This window comes from Microtus oregoni, unplaced genomic scaffold (genome assembly GCF_018167655.1).
Source record: "Microtus oregoni isolate MIOR12 unplaced genomic scaffold, Mior012 000014F_ref0000157, whole genome shotgun sequence".
Lineage (NCBI taxonomy): Eukaryota > Metazoa > Chordata > Mammalia > Rodentia > Cricetidae > Microtus > Microtus oregoni.
This window is the reverse complement of record NW_024543073.1, coordinates 23666791-23686357: the sequence shown is the minus strand read 5'-3', so window position 1 is coordinate 23686357 and position 19567 is coordinate 23666791. Positions and strand designations below refer to the sequence as shown.

At 43.5% G+C, this 19567-nt stretch overlaps 1 protein-coding gene across 3 annotated transcripts in view; it reads right to left on the bottom strand.

The window, feature by feature from the left end:
- Rasgrf2 (Ras protein specific guanine nucleotide releasing factor 2) overlaps positions 1-19567 on the bottom strand; it is a 225649-nt gene that overhangs the window by 151095 nt on the left and 54987 nt on the right. For all 3 annotated transcript variants that reach the window (XM_041663521.1, XM_041663519.1, XM_041663520.1), the window contains exon 2: positions 11327-11433. In XM_041663521.1, coding sequence (XP_041519455.1) covers positions 11327-11433 — 107 coding nt within the window. The remainder of the gene's footprint in view (positions 1-11326; positions 11434-19567) is intronic.

Here is a 19567-nt window from a genome sequence, read left to right as displayed (position 1 = left end):
AAGTGATAATAAATAATCATAGATGCAATAAAAGCTCAGCATCCAAAGAGAGATAACACAATGATAGCACATGAAATGTCCATGTCCAGAAAGCCTTCCTTGTAGAGATCAATACCAACCGTGCTGAGTTGATAAATCAACAGAGATTTAATTGTAGTATTTCAGAACAAAGTCAACTGGATTAAGAGCTACAAGATATAAAGCCTCAGATACAGGGGGAGCAAAAGACGAAACGTAAGTGGTAAATTGATTTAAATGTTTCATAGTTATAACAAGTGAACAATATTGGATAAAATTAGACAAAGGGGCTTCGTAGAATAGTATAAGCTAATAAGTGTATGAAACAGATAAACTACCTCATCGAAAACTGGTTAAGACCTTTAGAAAACATTAACATTAGCATGAACACAAGTAGAGTGGTTTGGGTAATGTCACATGGTGCTCCAGAGCAAGCCATTCCAGAAGACAATATCACAAACATACCAAAGCGGGTGTGAAAGACTATATCTTTTGTATTAGTGTTCTCATTTTTGTAATGCAAGTCAAAAATATAATTAAAATTTTGCCAAGATGTACAAAGAAACAAGATGCTCATTCATTAAAGCCAAAGATACTGAGACAACCTACTATACACATTTGTAAAATATAAGAGCTAAACAAGCACAGAATATCAGGAATTATTGCAAGGTATTTTAAAATCATGTTTTCAAAAGTTGCTATTAAAGAGGACCACAGCTACAACTCAGTTATAGAATACTTGTCTCACACACTTGATAGCCTGGGTTCTCCCCCAAGTACTGCCAAAAATAGGTATAAAATAATGAGTCTACCAAAGGCCTACTGATCCATGAAAAGGAAAAAAGAAATCAAGACGAATAGTATGTATGCAACATATATCTAATATGTATCATGCATTCATATGTAGAGAAAGCAAATGATTTGTAATGTATATAGTTAGGTAGATATAACTAACATAAAGGGGAGGGGAAGAAGAGAGAGAAATAAGCTGCCAAGTTAAGGACAAATCAAAGCATCTAGAGTTGCTGTTTCTGGATGGAGACATTATGAGTGGTGTTTACTCAGCTCCTGAATTACTATTGTAAACGTATCAACACCTCTACAACACTTAGTGAGGTGAGGAGTTCTAATGTTAGTCATATGCTCCGTGCATTAGGTACTAATAATATGAAAATAATATAAATAATAACACTAGTGTATGGAACAAATGTTCCTTTGCATGTTTCTGTGAGTCCAAGTTGATGATCTGACTAAAACATGTCATTGAGTGGTATGTGTTCTGAGACAGATGGAAGCCCCAGGCACAGGAATATACAAAGTCTGTGTCCTCATGGAACTTGAACAGAAATAAGAAGAAAAATATATAATTGAAAGAAAATCTACTGAAGAAGAGAACAGGAAGAAGGCAGATGAGAAACAGGAAGAGAGAGATTACAGTCCCAACCCAGGCATAGGGTGTTCTCACCAGGAGAGGGATTACAGTCCCAACCCAGGAATATGGTGTTCTCACCAGGAGAGGGATTACAGTCCCAACCCAGATATAGAGTGTTCTCACCAGGAGAGGAATTACAGTCCCAACCCAGATATAGAGTGTTCTCACCAGGAGAGGAATTACAGTCCCAACCCAGGCAATGGGTGTTCTCACCAGGAGAGGAATTGCAGTCCCAACCCAGGTAAATGGTGTTCTCACCAGGAGAAGGATTATAGTCCCAACCCAGGTATATGGTGTTCTCACCAGGAGAAGGATTATAGTCCCAACTCAGGCCTAGAACATTCTCAACAAAAAGCTGGTCCTAGCAGGATGGTCTGAAGGAGAGAGTCCTCACTGGTGGAAGATCACACCAGGCAAAGGGAAGCCCAAGCACAGAATCCTGGTGATGGCTGGTGTGGGCCTGGCCTGGCTGAGGATATGACAAAGTCACTGGTCTCCAGGAGGCAGGTGCAGGAGGGCTGGAAGAGGATGGCACAGTAAAATAAGCAAGCTAATGATCTGGACTTTCAGGTTTCCTCCTCGGGTGAGATCTGAGCTTGGCTTTTAAAATGTGTCGGTATTAGATCTTCTTAACAAGATCGTCTTGGCTGTTGTAATGGGGAGGATAGCAGTAGGGAGTGCTCATGCTGGCAGAGGTGAGGACAACTGGAGCTGCATCGCAATGATGCAGGGAAAATGTTCCCCACTAGCCAAGCTTCTCCTGTGAGCCTTCGCTCAGATTCAGAAGAGTCCCCATGATGTGAAAAGGTTGATCAATGTGGTGTATTTTACATACATACATCTGTTACAGTAATTCCTAATTCATGACACTTTTGCCACTGGGTCTCTGTGTTGGTCTTCTCTACTCTTACTGGGGGTAACCCCGCAACTGTATCTCACAAACCTTCTATGTGAATCCCACTAGAAAATTGGCATCATTCCCAGCCAGACCAACTTTCCAGGCCTGGCTTCTCCAAGATTTTGAGTGTTTCTTGGTGTTTCCCTCTTAAAGTATTTTCAACATATACTTTACTTGATTAAATTTCCCATTTCCAAGATACTGTCTACACTTTTAAAAAAAATGCCAGATGTGTTATTTCATTTTCTTCCCTTTTCAATTCAATCCCTACCTAAAGGAACAAGAAGTAAAGAGGAGGCTGGAAGGAGGAGAAGGTGATTTCACACTGCCCAGGGAAATAAGGCACAGTTGCATAAGCCAGCATAGTAAATGCAAAACCAGAAAGCCATCTGTGGAGTACCAACATATGTCATGCTTAGGACAAAGTACTGATGTGTTATATTTATAATCCAAACCAAACCACCACTACTCCATACAGGAGGAAAAGAACATTCAAAAGAAGTCTGGACGATCCAGAGAAGGGACGTGGCATGGAATTACAGTCTTCATTATTTTTATGAAGGGCAGACTGTTTGTTATCTTCGTTAGATGTCACCAGTGGGTGAGATGCTCATCCTACTCATTTTAATTCTAGGCGTATGTATGAAGTGAACTGTCACAAAACCTAAAATGAGAAGTTTTAGGCAAAGTCCCGGAAGAAAAGTTCCAACTCCAAACTCCAGGGGAATGGTCAGGTTTCTCGGGAAGGTTGTTCAGGGTCATCACTACTCATTGCTAACCCCCAGGGGTCTTGATATCTTCAGGAAAAGGAAGAATCCAGGCCCAGAAGCCGCAGGGCTACAACTCTTGATTCTGGGGGCACGGTCAGACCTCTGTTACAGAGTGGATCTTCACTGTCCCCTAAAGGCTCCTGTACAGAAGGCTGGTCCCCAGAGTGCTGTTACTGTGAGATGGTGGGAACCTTTAATACACCACTGGGAAAGGACTTTTAATGGGGACTGTGGGACTCTGGTCTTCTCCCCACTTGTTTTTACCTCGTGTCCGTGAGGTGAACCATTTTGTCCCATTACACACCCACCCTCAGTGGCTTTGCTGCCTCAACATGGACCCCAAGGGAGCAGGAGCAAGGGATCATCAGCTAAAACAGCTGAGACAGTGAGCCAAAATACACCTTCTTTCCTTGGAGCTTAACTGTCTGGGGATTTGTCTCACGGCTCCTCCCCTTTCCTCACGTCACTCACCATCACTAGCCTGATCTCTATACTCTCTGGCCTTCGGGGCTCTCACATCAGTATCTCCACCGGCATCAGGACTTCTCAGGTACCACCTTAGCTTGAGACCCTGGCACCATTATCCCACCAGTATCTCTCTGCCAGCATCCTTGCTCCTCAGTTATCCTCTTTCCAGTCAGTGGCTGCTCAGATGTTAAGAAGATAACAAGAGGAATAACTGTAAAGATGACCCCTCCTCTTCTAATCCAGGGCACAGTCCCAGTTCATTAGGTAAATATCTCATTTTGAGTTGAGTGAAGGTTTTATCAGTAAGCCTTTCTAAGGCACAATTCAACATAAAAACAGACAGAGCAGTGATCAAGGAAACATGGCAGAAAGACAATGGCGCTCACGTGAACTACCCTGAGATGAAAAAGTTTTAGGGGATACCTCTAAAGGAGAATGTAGAGCTAATGAAATATGTAGCTTAGCTTCTCCTAGATGCACTCATAGCACAAAATGACAGAAACGAGTATTTGGATTTGGAGAACTAAAAACCTTCATCTGCTTCTGGTGAGAAGTGGCACAGTCCCTATGGAGGATACTTTGGTACTTCCTCAAAATGCTGGTCACAGTTAACATATGGTGTATGCTTCTTGTAGGTATATGTCCAAGAGAACTGAAAATGTATCTTGGATACAGATATCCATAGCAACATTATTCACAATGGAAAAAAGCATAAACAACTCGCACATCCATCAACTGATAAATAAGCAAGGTGTATACAACAGCAGAATTGGACAATCCAGATATAAAAAACATAAAGTATCTGAAGTGCTGCTAGACTAGTACACCATGGGTGGGCTTGTGAAACTTCCTGCTGAGAAAGGAAGTCAGAAGCCAGGCTTGTATGGTTACTTCTTTATGAAATGTTCAGATGAAAAAAATCCGTTAATAAAGCCCATTACTAACGGTTGGCTAGGGGTAAGAGTAGAGGGTAAAAGACTAACTGTTTTTTATATGTTGGATCTGTAAAATCAATTAATAAAGCCCATTACTGGTTGGCTAGGGGAAAGGGTAGAGGGTAAACACAGTTTATTTTTATATGTTGAAAGTGTTCTGAATTAGTGTAAAGACTTGTGCAGCCTTATGACTATTCTTAATTGTGTAACTTCAGATAAAAGATTTTGTATTATATGAAATACAAGCCAATTAAATTAAAAATAATGTTCTGAATTCATTTCCCTCTGAGGTAATATATTTTTATTGGATTGTAATTCAAAAGCTTTGCAAAAAGATTTACAGATATAACTATAAGACAGAAAAATGGTGCAGCTGATTAACAATGAATATAACCAGCAGATAAGAAATTCATCATGCAAAGAACTCATAAAATCAGATAGAACATGGAGAGACATTAAGAGAAAAAAATGAGAAAAAGACATGAAATGACAATTTCTATAGAAAACACAGATAAAGATTAATGGTAGCAAAAAAATAGTCAATCTTACAAATGTTCGAGGAAATGCTCATTACACTAAGATACCATTTTTACACATCAATATAATAAAAAATAAAATAATTCCAGCGTTCTCCTTGGTGAGGGGGATTAAATTGGCACACATGTTTCTGAAAAGCAATTGGGCACAATGCCAGGAGCAGGGAACAAGAGAGGAACAGAGCATGGTTTGCTTTGAAGAAATTTAGACCAACAGAGAGAAATAGGCAAACAAGCAAGTCGAAACAATGATGTCTTCGTGGCTTTGAGAGAGACAGGAGGTCGCACCAGAGGCTCAGACAAGGGAAGTGTCAGTCAGTCCTCCCAGGAAGGACTAGGCAGAGGCCAGGGAAGATGGTGCAGGTCACTGAGATCTCCATTCTTAGAGACAAATTTCTATAGGCCAGACTGCAAGGGACCAGCCAGCACTTTAAAACTCCAGCCCTGCTTTACCCTGAAGGTAAGACAGAGGAAGTGTGGTCTACAAAGTTTCAAAGTTTCAGCTTGGACAGAGCATTGTGCTGACTGGCTGATTGCACTTCAGAGCTCAGAGCATTTGATCAAGAAGCAGTACATATCAGTTAAAATAGTGCACATTTTCTTTCTTTCAAGCAACACAGATAACTATGGTATGAACCCTTCCTTTCTTGCATATTAGAATTTTGATTCTTTTAAACTTTTGATAATAAGCTAATTGAATAAAATAACTTAAATCGGTAGAAAATATTGAGGCCCTTTCACCTGATCAGATGTTCTTAGAATGAACACTTTGGTAGCCAAGCAGAGGATAGAGATCAGGGAAAACTGGGAGGAAGGTGGGTGAGGGACTCGGCAATCAGCATTCATATCTCGACCTGAGAAAACTGCCCAGACATAAACAGCAGCAGAGATGTGTAACAATCCACCAGTCAAACTCATGGCAGCACTGAGCACCCGGGAGATGGTATAGAGAGAGTTCAACATAAAAAAAAGCACACTTGTGAATTTCTACATATTATTGAGACAATGTCTCCTGCTGGTTAAGTGTTGGAATTGCTCTGACCTGTTCTTAAATCTAGTCCTGCCATGAACCAGATTGGTGATCTTCACCAAGCCTTCCCATCTAAACCTGCTGCCATGGAGACAGCACCACACAGATCATGGTGGTTAAATCAAAAGAAGCACATGGTCCACCAGAGCAAGCAGAGAAAGGGTGGCTTTGGTCTCATGGGGTCAGTCTTGGGGTAGATGCCAAAGAGGAGCAAATATGAAGACACATGTCACCAAAAGGACACAAAGAACAAACTCAAGAGTGGATTAAAGCTCTCTTTCTCCTCTGAAAATAAGGTTAAGGTTTAATTGAAAGACTTTCTACTTATCACACTAGGAAAGACAAGGACAGAGAAAGGGTCAGATCAAGGCTCCATGCTCCCTCTGCTAACTTCCTGAACAGACGAGTCTGCCAATTCCTTCCCCCAAGTCAGTACTCTCTCCTCAAGGCAAACCTGACATCCTGGCATGAGACATGCACGGAAAGGAAGAAAGAGAACTGGAGTGTGGATTTGAGCTGAGCTGCATTTGAAGAAATTGAAAAACAAGCCAAAGGCAGTGGGATGGTCTCCAACACCAAACATCTAAGTCACAGATGGGTACAACAGCAAAACATGACAGTCCCAACATCTCCAAGTCTCACCAACTGTCTCCTGACCTCAACCTAAACCCAGATCTCTTCTCAAGCCTTACTCCTCTAGTTGTTCCTGCCTATTCATTCTCTCATTCTTACACGACACAGGGAAGAAGCTTACAGGAATGTTCTGTAACCTCCCGATTCACCTTCCTTGTGGTCTACCTCACTGTTTCGTTCCCCTTCCTGGCCACAAATGAACATCTGCTCCACAACGTGTACTAACACATCATTTCTTTTTCTAGTGGGTAATATCATCTAAGGGAAAGGGCAAAAGGTCTATTAGATGCCATCTCGGCCTAATATTGTCCACATTCAGATTGCCACAAAGCCCTCTGATAGATTCTCACACACCTCTGGACTACCTTATTCCACCTTATTCCTGATTGCTGTAGTCCAGAACTGGTGCGGGAGAATTGTCTATATTCTGTCAATCATGTTTTAAATAAACACTGATTGGCCAGGCAGGAAGTATAGACGGGAAAATCAGACAGGAAGTAGAAATGATGCAATGAGAACAGGAGAATTCTGGGAAGGAGGAAATTGATTCCTCTCACTCCTGCCTAGACCACCAAAGCAGCAGGATGTGATCTGCCCCACTGAAAAAGGTACTGAGCCACATGGCTAACATAGATCAGAATAATGAGTTAATATAAGCTACAAGAGCTAATAAGTAGCCTGACCTAATGGGCCAATCAGCTTTATAACTTATAGAGATCTCTGTGTGATTTTTTGGGGGGCTAAACAGCTGGGGGTTCCAGGCAGGACAGAAACCCCCAACAAGCAGGCCCCCTTCATGTTACACAGATCCTGTGGATCCTATGCTGAAGCCAGGACACAGTGAGCTCAGAAAGAGTGCATTGTGTCTTCTTCCAGACCAAAGACATCTTACTCCTCAGGTTCTGCAGGCTCAATATCCAAGCAGATAAAACACTGAATGGATGTCACATTAGCCAAGTAGTCTTTAGGATCCACAATTAACTAGATCAGTATTTCTAAATGTTTTTATTCAACTACTTCAATCAAGTCTGACATATATGGCTAAGAAAATGAAGAAACAATATCAGTTATTGGTCCTACTTAAGTTTCATGCTCAATTGGTAAATCAATTATAAAATAACCATAGACTTAATTGTTATTAAAATGCTCTGGCTTCAACTTACACAAACAATAAGATGGCTGAGTTTTGGTAGCATCTTCCCATATACCCATGCCATAACATGTGTGGAATGAAATTTTAAGTGCATCAATGTTCTAGAATTACCATATTGAGCAATTGTGTGCAAAACTCTAACACCAACATGCCTGGACTGAGTCAAAGTTCCAAGTTGAAAATGTTAATTCTGATGACATCGTTTTCTGGATCAGACATAGAGAGAGAAATATGCAATTGGACATCCCAGTAAACAACCCAAAGATCCTCTAAATCGTGGTAAGGAGCCTTCTCTGATACAAGAGCCAACAGAACAGTGTGCCTTCCATGGTGTGTAGAGACAGCACTTCTAGGCTTCATGGAAAAGCCATTCTAGAAAGCAGGAGATGGAGAAATAGTAGTCTTGTTTAGTGTCTCTTGGGGGATTCCTAACTTGGAAAAGAACAAGTCTGTGCTAACACACAGTTACTGGGAACCCAAAGCTCTGACTTTTGAAAAGAGGAATCAGTAAAGACTTGGCTACTGACTGCTTTAAAGTTTTTCATTGAAAGTTGTTAGCAATGCCAAATTAATGTCACCAGGTCGTGCCCTAAAAGTGAAGTGTTTAGCCAGCCAAGCCCAACTCATTAGTTGCGTTTCATGTATGCTGTCAATAAAAAGCAGCTAATGATCTTCGTCTGAAGCAGCTTCATGAACTTTCTGACATTGTTTATAGGCGAATAAAGTCAGTTGAGGCATATTTCAGAGAGTTCATGTTATTATTCCTTGTTTGAGAATAATGTTTATTCTATAGAATAAATATTTTAGAATTAATTCAGAAAGGCAAATAGAAGGACACAAGTATAAAGCAGTCCAATTCAAAGGAGTTATCAAAAAAACTTAGTCCCAGGCATTAAATCAAAGTAAATAAGTACAAGAGAAAAAACAAAATCAAAGCATCAAGGGAACAAAAGACCAACCACTAAGCAGATATTCAAATCTAAGAGGAGAAGAGGATATTTACCATTCTGTGTGGTAAACCATTAAGTGGTTTCTCAAGTCCGTCTCCTGATAGAATCACACACATCTTAGATTGCATCTTATGTCAAACACAGCCAATTACTGACTGCACCCACGTGTATGACAAAATCTTATCATGTCATAGTGAAACAAACAAAACATCTCTCCTCTGAAATCCATGCATCTTTAAAGTAATTCACACTGCACCCAATTCACCAAAATATTCTCTTGGCAACTGTAAAGCCATTCATGGTATTAATATTTCCTACTCTTCTGGGATATAAAGTATGGTCAAATACACATGTTTAAAATTACATACTTCTTTTTAATGCTCAGGTAGAAAAGAACAGACATAGCTACAAAGATTGTGACTGCAAATGGCCTTAAGGTTCTACCTTGCCAACTTGATGCATCTTTTGTCTTTGAAGACCTGACCTTCTTAAGTCATTCTGAATCAGCCCCAACTCAGGAACTCAGGCAGCAGGCACCAGAGCACTGAGCAGCGTGCCTGTCTCCCACTTCACAGAGCTTCCCCCTGGGAACTAGCATTTGTTGCCAACTGCTACTTAGAAAGGAAATAAAAAGAATTAAGATAGTCCGCAATTGATACCTTTTGCTTTCAACCCTGACCTCACATTATTCTGCTTCCATCTCTGAAGAGAAAAAGAAATAGAAAAAAAGCTGAGCCGAGAAAGAAGGGAAGGAAAAGGAGGACAATGCGGAGCCCTGGCTTAGCATTGAGAGGTCTGGCAGACCCGTGTGGTCCTGCAGATTAACAACCTGGTGTTGGATCTTGCCAAATCTGCACGAATTTCTGTTTTCTCCTTTATCAAATGGGGCTGGTGATACCTGACTGAGCTCCTGCAAATAACATAAAAGGTAGGTGTGCAAAGTGCTTAGCATCATAGAGTGATCCTTCCAAAGACAAGGAGGTTTTCAGAATGACTGTGTCAAGGATTCAAAGAGAAGAGAGAAATCACTGGGGACTGGTGCTTTCTTTTTTCGATTAACCAACCTGGAAGTCACTCCTGATCACTTGTTGCACAATTAGCAAATGCATTTCATTTACGAATGACTGTGCCCCGGTCCTTCTCTTGAGTCTTAAGGTACACACAGGAAGTAGAAACCACACAGAAGATTCCTTAAGTTGCTGAGTATGTGCATGCAGTACCATGCAGGTGCAGCAGCCGTTTGGAGTAGGGACTGATGAGGGATGAGCTGTCCCAGAGTCTCAGGGGAAGTGGCAGAGAGACGGACAACACACAGGAGAGGGGTACTGTCAGATGCACATAAAGAAAATGCTCCATGACCAGAAAGGTGAGAAAAGGAACTGAACATGCAGGCAAAATGATGGCACCTGTGCTGGCTAGTTTTATGTCAACTTGCCACAGGTAGGGTCATTGGAGAAGAGGAGAGCTCCGTTGAGAAAACGCCCCCATAGGCTTGACCTGTAAGCAAGTGTGCAGTGCAGTTTCTTGGTTGATGTATGATGTATGAGGGCCCAAGTCACTCTGGGCAGTGCTACGTCTGTGCTGGTCCTGGGCATGATAAGAAAGCAGGCCAGGCAAGCCATGGAGAGCAAGGCATTAAGCAACACTCCTCCATGGCCTCTGCCTCAGCTCCTGCCTCCACGTTCCTGCCTTAAGTTCCTGCCATGACTTCCCCAGATGATGGACTTGAGCTAGAAGATGAAATAAATAAACCCTTCCCTCCCCACGTTGTTTAAGTTATGATGGTTATCACATCAATAGAAACTGTGACAAGATAGCATCCCTACCTGAGGAAAAGATGGACAAGAAGTAGCAAGCACACACAAGAGCAAAGGAACTGGACTTGAAGGGAGAAAGCAAAAAGCCTGTCTGCCTCGCCCCTCCCTTCAGATTTCTCATTCCTGTCTAACAGACAAGGAGGAGAGTTTTACAGCCCTGGTAGTACTTAGTGAAAAATAAACCACATTTTTCTGATTGACCCAGGTTGAGTTTGTTACTACCATTCAATAATGGGACTGCATGGGGGCGGGGGTGGGGTATAGATGTTGCAAAGGTGGACTCCACTGCGTGGGTATCTAGCTCTGCCACGCCGAGTTGTACGAAGTTAAGCAAGTGCACTAATCTTCCAGGCCTCGATTTCCTTACATGCAGAAGAGGAAGTAAGTGTAAACCCCCTGTAGCAGACTGCTGGGAAGGGTAGTCATACATTTAATAAATTCCCTAATTGAGAAGCACTTAGTAAGTACATAGTGTGTAGGAAGAAATCCGTGTCCACTACCAGTAACTGTTAGTGTTCATGTCTGCTATGTTTATCTTTAACTGGCACACAGCCATGAAAAGGGCAGACAATCACCTCACACACAAACAGGAAGGGACCAAGGTGATACCATCTTACAATGACAAAATCTTCCAAAAGTATTGGCAGCCGTGATGAGCCCCACCCAAAACGAGCCATGCCCCCCACCTGGCTTGGTGAATGGCTTCCATCCACTCTTTCCCGGCCTGCTCCTCCTCACAGCGCAGCTCCAGTGGCTTCTGACCCTCATGCCCGAAAAGAACAGTGAAGTAATACTGAAAAGAAAAAGAAACAAAAAAGGTGTATGGTTTGATTTTTCAAGAGCAGAAATGTACTAGCACAGTGTTTGCCTACGAGAGGGATGAGCTTACAAAATCTACCAGCAGGATGTAAATCATATTTCAAAATGTAATATCATGCCTGGTCCAGCCAGAAACGTCTTTGCACCTTGGCAGTAATACGGAGAGCGTCTTAGCACCCCTGAGTAGCACTCAGCCCACAGCCCTACTGCACTGCATACATTTATATAAGAACAAAAAGAACATTGTACCAATTGGCCAATGAAAATAAAAAGTTAAAGCTAACACAAAAACAGATCCAGAAGTTTTCTTTATGCAGAGTGTGCTAAAGCAGCAGGGACTAGGAGTCTACACCACCCAACCAGCTGATTCTATTACCTGGCCTAGTCTCTCTCCAGGCTCCATTCTGGGACGTGCTATGTCTATAATTGCATCCAATTGCTGCTATTGCCTCTTCTGCAGCCTTAGCAAGCATCATCAGTGGCTTAAGCCCTTGTGCGACAGACAAATTCTATTTGCCAAGGGAAGGAAATATAATTGCTGTCCTGGAGGTAAGTCATAATCAGAATTTCTTTTTGATTGAGTGTAATCTAATTTCTTGTTGGGTAGAAGAAGAAAGAAATGAATGATTTATCAGGAGCAAAATTACTCATCCCATCTGAACTTTATCATCACCCCAGACTGGAAACAGTGCTAACCTCCTCTAGTAAGTGAGTAGTCAAAGTCAGTAAAAAAGAACAATTCTTAATGAAGCCAGCAACTTGAATGTCTCTCAAAAGTACCAAGCAATGTTAAAAAGTCAGCCCCAAAAGATGACAATCCAGAGGGCTAGAGAGCCAACACAGTGGTTAAGATTCCTTGCTGTTCCTGCAGGGGATCTGACTCTCTTCCCAGCACCCATGCCAAGCAGCTCTAAACGACCTGGAACTCACGTTCCAGTGAGAACGCTGCCCTCTTCTGGCCTCTGGGGCATCTGCACATGTGCACACATGTACACACGCTTAAAATAAAAAGAAATATTTTTTAAAGTTTCATACTCTATAATTTCCTTTAGGTGATACTATTGAAAAAGGAGCAGAAAACAAATCAGCTGTTTCCCAGGGCTAATGAAGAAGTGTGTCCCTATAAAAAAACAACACAAGGGTTTCTTCAGGGTTCTCCCCTTCATCCTTCATAACTTCTCAAAACCCCAGGTCATTGACCTTGGGGATAGATCAGTATGTCACTAGGAGTCATTTTATTGCTACGTTCCTTTATCAGAATAACAGCATAGATTTTCCCCTAGGCCTATAACCTATATAATCTCAGGTTATTGGCTACTTTAGCAGTATCAGGTATGGGTTTCATCTCATAGAGTTGTCCTTACATCCAATCAAAAAGTGGCTGGTCACTCTCATGACATTTGTGTCACTATTGCGCAAGTATATCTTGCAGAAAGGTCATTGTTGTATGACGCAGGATTAGTAGAAGCATGGTGTTATAGATGATTACCATTTTCCTCCAGCAGCAGGCATAGTACCTTCCAACGCCATGAATGCTGGTCAGTAGGGATGAAACCTCTAGCAGAACACAAGCTTGACTTCTTCATGCTCAACAACATAAACAAGTGTATGGTAATAGCCAATTCTATGCCAATTGGACAGTCTAGAGTAATCAGAGAGGAGGGAGACTCGATTGAGAAAATGCCTCTAGAAGATCCAGCTGTAGGCAAGCCTGTATGGCATTTTCTTAATCAGTGATTGATGTGGAAGAACCCAGCCCACCACGGGTGGTGCCACTTCGATGCTGGTAGTCCTGAGTTCTATAAGAAAGCAGACTGGGAAAGCCGTGAGGAATAAGCCAGCACCCCTCCATGGCCTCCACATCAGCTCCTGCCTCCAGGTTCCTGCCCTGTTTGAGTTCCTGTCCTGACTCCCTATGATGACTAATAGTGATATGGAAGTATCAGCCAAATAAACCCTTTCCTCCCCAACTTGATTTTTCTTCATGGTGTCTCATCGCAGCTATAAAAACACTAACAAGACATGATCAGCAAGGGGGCCTCACCATCAAGTTGTGGAGAAATACCAATAGCCTTCGCAATTGTGTCTTCCAGATACAACAGAATTGATGATGTAAGAATTTCAGAGACTGTGGGAGTTTGCATAGGCGCTGCACAGGTTAAAGGATCCAGGCACTGAGAAGGGAAAGTGAGCACTAAGTCTCACCCCTAGCCAAGCTGTCGTTTGCAACTGATACTCCTGGAAAAGGAAAAATCAATTTTCCCTAATAGAATGTCACTAGGTATGTCAACCACACTCCAGGGCAGGCCTAATGCTCAGAAGTAGTTGGCTAACACAAAAGGAACTCCACGGTTGTGTGTGTGTGTGTGCATTTGTGCGTGTGTGCATGTGTATGTGTGTGTGTGTGTGTGTGTGTGTGTGTGAGAGAGAGAGAGAGAGAGAGAGAGAGAAAGAGAGAGAGAGAGAGAGAGAGAGAGAGAGAGAGAGAGAGAGGAATGTTTTGTTTTGATTTAGTTTGGCTTATGTTTTCCTATTGGTTTTTTGTCTGTTTGATTTTCATTTTAAGGGTTTGTTTGTTTGTTTGTTTGTTTGAGACAGAGAACTTGAACTTGGATGGGTAGGGTGGTGGAGAGGATCTGGGAGGAGTTGGGAGATGGCAAGAACGCGATCAGTACCTATTGTATAAAAAGGTTTTGTTTTGCTTTTTTAATTAAAAAAATTAATAAATAAATCCCAGCCCAGAATTGGTGATTTAGTGAGCAGCTCAAGTTTCCCTTCTTGTGGTGATGTCACCAATGCTGCTGACAGGCCACTGGCCCCTCCCCCAGAGCTCTTCCCTGTAGCTTCCTCTGTCATCTCAGCTACTGCAGATTGGGAACCCTGTGTAAGGCTCCAGGGTATCTACTCACAGTCCCTGTCCCAGGCTCTAGCCTGAATCTTAGCTATTCTCCAAATGCAGTCCAGGGATCTGCCCTCCACCATTGTCCAAGTCCGGGCTCCTCTGCCTGTGGAGTGACAGGCTGTGCCTTGGCTTTGCACAGCAGAAAGTGGTTTTTATACCTGTACCATCTTCGTTTTTATGGTTCATAGATGTTTACAGAAGAGGCAGACAGGAAACACAGAGCTGTGATTTCTAGTGTATAAACTTTCTACACTCTCTGAAGAGTAACTACCAAAACTAACTACAACCATGCTCCTAAAACGGGCCATGTGAGAGAGGGGAAGTAGATAAGTGTTTGCAGGGGATGAGGGACAGGGTAGTGGAGGGGACTACCGGCCTGCTAAGAGAGTTTATCGTTTGTTTATTAACTAATGGGCTTCCTTGTCAGAGCAGCTAGGAGCTGACTGTAATCTTTAGCATCACAGCAGAGAAGGCTCCCGTCCTGTACCATGGGAATATTCACTGCGCGGTGTGTTAGTACTAGCCTAGTTCACCATGGGAATATTCACTGTGCGGTGTGTTAGTACTAGCCTAGTTCACGCTACAGTTTGCTCTTTGTGCTGAAAGACAGGGTTTTGACAAACACATTGTATTGCTATTCATAATTACTGCGTTTTCTTTTGGGCAATGAGACGATCTGGTATCAGATAGTGCTGGTGGTCTTACAGCCTTGAGAATAAATTCAAAACAACTGAGTTGTGTCCTATAAAATAGCCAATGCTGGGGAGGATGTCTATCTCGGTTTGGTTTGGTTTTGTTTAAGTGAGAGAAGTAACAGCAACAACAAAGGAGGCTCACACCCAGGTCTGGCTACTCTGCTTTACCAGTTTCTAGTTACTCCCATCCATTCGCATCTTTTCCCACAATTTTCCAGCTTCAATAAGCTGGTTTTCTTTTAGAACTGTTCTTTGCTGACAATTATTGATGGGAGTGTTGCTAGCACAAAAAAGTTAACCCCATCTGCCCTCTACAACTGGTCTTCAAACCCTTAAAGAAACCATCCTCTTAGCTGCAGCGTTAACTCCTGTCCTGGATTCCTGCTCCCTTTGGCCTTGCTGCCAGTGCTGCCTGTAGTGGCAGCTGCCTGGGTATTTGCCCACCACTCTCTTCAAGCCTTCTCTCCCCTTCAACTCTGTGCTTCCCACTACTTGATTCTCTTATATTTGCATGCACATTTGGTGTGTTGAGAGAGGAATGGACATACTTGGGGTCATCAGTTCCACGGTACACATCAAACACTCTAATATGGGTATATGGAGAACCCCAAGCTAGAACACAGAGCACCGCCTTTGCCAGGATTTGAGGGAGGAGACAAAAGACTACCATGAGTGAGGAAGCTGGATAAATGGCTCAGTGGTTAAGACTACGTACTCCTCTTGCAGAGGACCTGAGTTCGAATCCCAGAAAACATATTGGGTAGCTCAGAACTCCAGCTTCAGAGGATATGATGCTTCTCACCTCCATGAGTAACTGTACGCACATGTGTGTGTGCTCACACACACACAGACACACACATGCGCTCACATACACAGACACAGAAAAAGAGAGAGAAGAGAAGAGAGAGATAATTAAAATATGAAAGCAAATATTAAGAAAGAAAGTCTGAAAAAAAGAAAGTCTTCTGGGCAGGCACATTGGAGAGCAGTTAGAAGCCCTTGTAAGACCACCAGCAAAAGAAGAAACAGAAGGATGAAAGGAACAGGGTGTGCAGGAGGGGGAAAGCAGGGGGCAGCAAGGAAGGCTATTTAACAGAATAAGGAAACTTGCTCAGAGGGGCAGAGACCTCCAGTTCTAGCCAATGTGAGACACGAAATATTTCCAAAGCCCTTTCCACGGCACGGCTGCAGCCACGAGCAACAGTTCCCGTCCATATTTTGAACATGACAGTTATATAACAACGACTTCCCAATATTTCTGAATGCTGTGATGTGGTGTCTTTATTTTAGGTTCAGCTGCTGCCTCAAGACAACAGGCAGAAACCAAAGCCCACATGACCAAGTGAGGCTTGGAACTGTTTGTCCAGCTCAGAAAGGAGGTAGCCAGGAATCAGCTATGACCCTTGTTCACTTATGGTCATAGAGGGATTACACTGGAAGCTGCCAGATTCTGGACAATCTGGGATCCCCCCCGGGGACCTATGTGTGCTGAGGTTCCCCTTGTCATCTCTTTTGGGACTGAGAGTGGAACATTCTCCTGGCCTCGGGCTTGTGAGGTGGCTCCCAGCAACCTATTCACACAAGTTCCTGTGTTTTCTTTCCCAACTTGGTGTTTGGCCAGTTTAGGCTCTATTGTTGGGGAGCTGGAAGCCAGGAGGTTGAAAACAGAACACTCATTTGGGGAGTGCACTCCCAACCAAAGGCCAAGAAAAGAAGGGTGTCTACTTTAGCCAGGAACTGGCCACAGCTTAGTGTGCTGGACTGAGCTTGCCTAGGACCAGCAAGGTTAGCCCAGGCATACCAGCGGCTTGTAACACAAAGACGTCTGGTTCCTGTCTGGTGCCACAGGCCCAGAAAGGGGAATCACAGGATCCGGTTCCCCTGGAGGAATCTAGATGCATTCCCTGCTCTTGGATGGGTGTCCACTGCTATGGAACCCAGGTGTCACTCTCTAAGACTACGCTTTAACATCTAGCCAGACGCAGAGGAAGTCATGGTGTGCCCCACTTAGGAAAGCCACAGTGGGGGTGAGGGAGAGTAAGACAGGGTCACCAGGGACTGAGGCACAGCGGGTGCCTGCCTCCCTTCCCTAAGCTCCAGCCCAGTCTCGGGGCAGCTTTCCCGTCACACAGGGCCATCTAGGGCCACAGTACTAATTACCAGCAGAGACTGTCTGGGACGAAACTGTGACTGGAGGACTTTGTGTGATATTAGAATCGTCAGAAAATGTGCTGGGCATATGCAAGGCTTTATCATGGGACCCAGCAAAACTGCTCTGAAAGAGAGACCTAAAAATAAAACCGGCTCTCTGCTAGCCTGCCTCCCTTCGTGCCCGATCTGCTCATCCAATGTGATCGAAAGTCATTTTTTTTTTCCTTTTTCGAGCTGAAACCATTAGTTCAAAGATCTAATTAGCCTCCAGTCCTAGAGATGGACTTGTCTAATTTTACCTAAAAGGAAAAATTAAAAATTGACTACATCTCTGTGCCCACCACTGAAGGCTGAGGATTCTGGACCATGCCTGAGACAAAAATCCACTATGCTTCCCCAGGGACAGTCCCGCATCCTCCACAGGACAGCTGGGCCTTTTGGTAAACACTGGGGCAGGCAGAGAATGGCATGCCTTAGACTCGAGAGAGACAACCTGATAAACAGGCCTCTGAGCAGGGGCAACACTGGATTTAACATTAGATCTAATGAAACTCCATTTAAATTTAAGAGAAGAGGAGTGGAAACTCCGGGAAATAACAGGTTGGTGGTTCAAGGGGGTGACGATTATGCAAGGGTTGACTTCTGTCTGAACTCGATGCCCAAACCAGGAGAAGCACTCAATGACCTGGCCTGGTCTAGCTAGGAGTTGTATGGTGCCTCCAAAGCAGCTGCTGCTTGAGAGCCCAATTAAAAGGCACCTTTAAAGACAGCCAGGCAATCCCATTAGCACAGTACATGCAAAGGTTAAACCATCGTACGGGCAAGACGTGATGGGAGAAGCGGCGAAGAGCCGCTTCCACTTCCCAAAGTGGGGTTAGATCAAACACTGCCTGCAAATTACTTATTTCAGCAACTCATCCAAAGTCTCCTCTGTAGCCTTGCGGATGATGGCACAAATGTAGTCTACAGCTCTCAAAGGCTGATGGGAAGATCTCAAGTTTGAGGTTAATCTAGGCTGTGTAATGAGTTCAAGGACAGCCTGGGAGGTCTTGTTGAAAGAGGGGGGCAGGAGTGGGGAGAAAGAGGAAAAAAGAAAGAGAGAGAGAGAGAACTCCGTCTGGGGATCGGGTGCAGCTATAGAATGCTTGATTAGCATGTACAAGGCTCTAAATTCAATCCCCAGCACTGCTAGAAAAGAAGGAAGGAAGGGTCCTCTGGCCTCCCTGGGATACAAGCACTATAGATGTGGATCTCAGACCTCACACACCGTAAGTCCCTTGGGTGTCAAAACTATCAGCAGACTCCCTGGTGTTACTGTGACCTGACTGGTCCCTCTGCTGTAATTTAGAAAAGATGTTTCAAAGTCCTGAGTGATAAAAAGAGGAAGGACAGATGAAGACAGAGCGAAGGTCCTGAAACCCGATATCTACAATAATCATGACGTTTTCTTTCTTTGCAGTTTCTTTTTTTTTTTTTTTTATCCTGGAGATAATCCTGTGGTCTGACTCTCTAGATGGTAATCCACATTTCTCCTGCTAAACGGCACTACAGTCATGTTTAAACCTGAACTTGCCCCTTCTCCTAACTCCCTCTCTCTCAAAATCTCTCCTCTCCTCTCTCCCCTTTCAAGAACAGCTGTATCCAACAGCAAAAAACAGAGAAGACAAGAGCTAAGCCCCACCCTCATAATCAGCATCTGTCTGACATCACAGGACTGGCCACGGAGTCTGTTCCGTGGTGTATCACCTCTTCCTGGGGCTACTGTGACCTGTCCCAGATATGACACTCACGCCTGCTGGGCTGTGAAGCACTGTCCCCTATCAGCAGCTCTCTCTGTGTTTCTCACACTACTACAGCCCAAAGAGGGGCCTCTCATGACAGAAAGGCCAATGAAAGGCCTTGATGGCCCTGGATGACTAGAAGAAGAAGTCTCATGAGGTGGAAGCTGGGAGGTGTGGAGAAAAGAGATTGGAAGTGGGCAAAGAAGACAGGAAAAGAAGCAGGGATGTACTCAGTGAAGCTTCTTGTCCCACTCAAAGCTAAAACCCAAAGAAAGTTGAAGAGTTAAAATACTGATGTACTTGTTAATGTACACCAATGATCTAAGAACTCGGGAAACCGAGGCAGGAAGATGGCTAGCTTGCAGCCAGACTGAGCTACTGAGCAAGACACTGTCTCCAAAAGGTGTTCTATGTCAAAGTCAAGGGGTTCTCTCTGGGATTCTAGAACAGCAAAGTCTCTCACAGAAAGTTCTTTTTGCCCCAGTTCCACAACAACAAGGGCAATGACCCTCTAGAATGACAGCATCTGTAAAATAACAAGTCAGTAAGCATAGTGTCCATGCTTAGGACCCGAGCTTT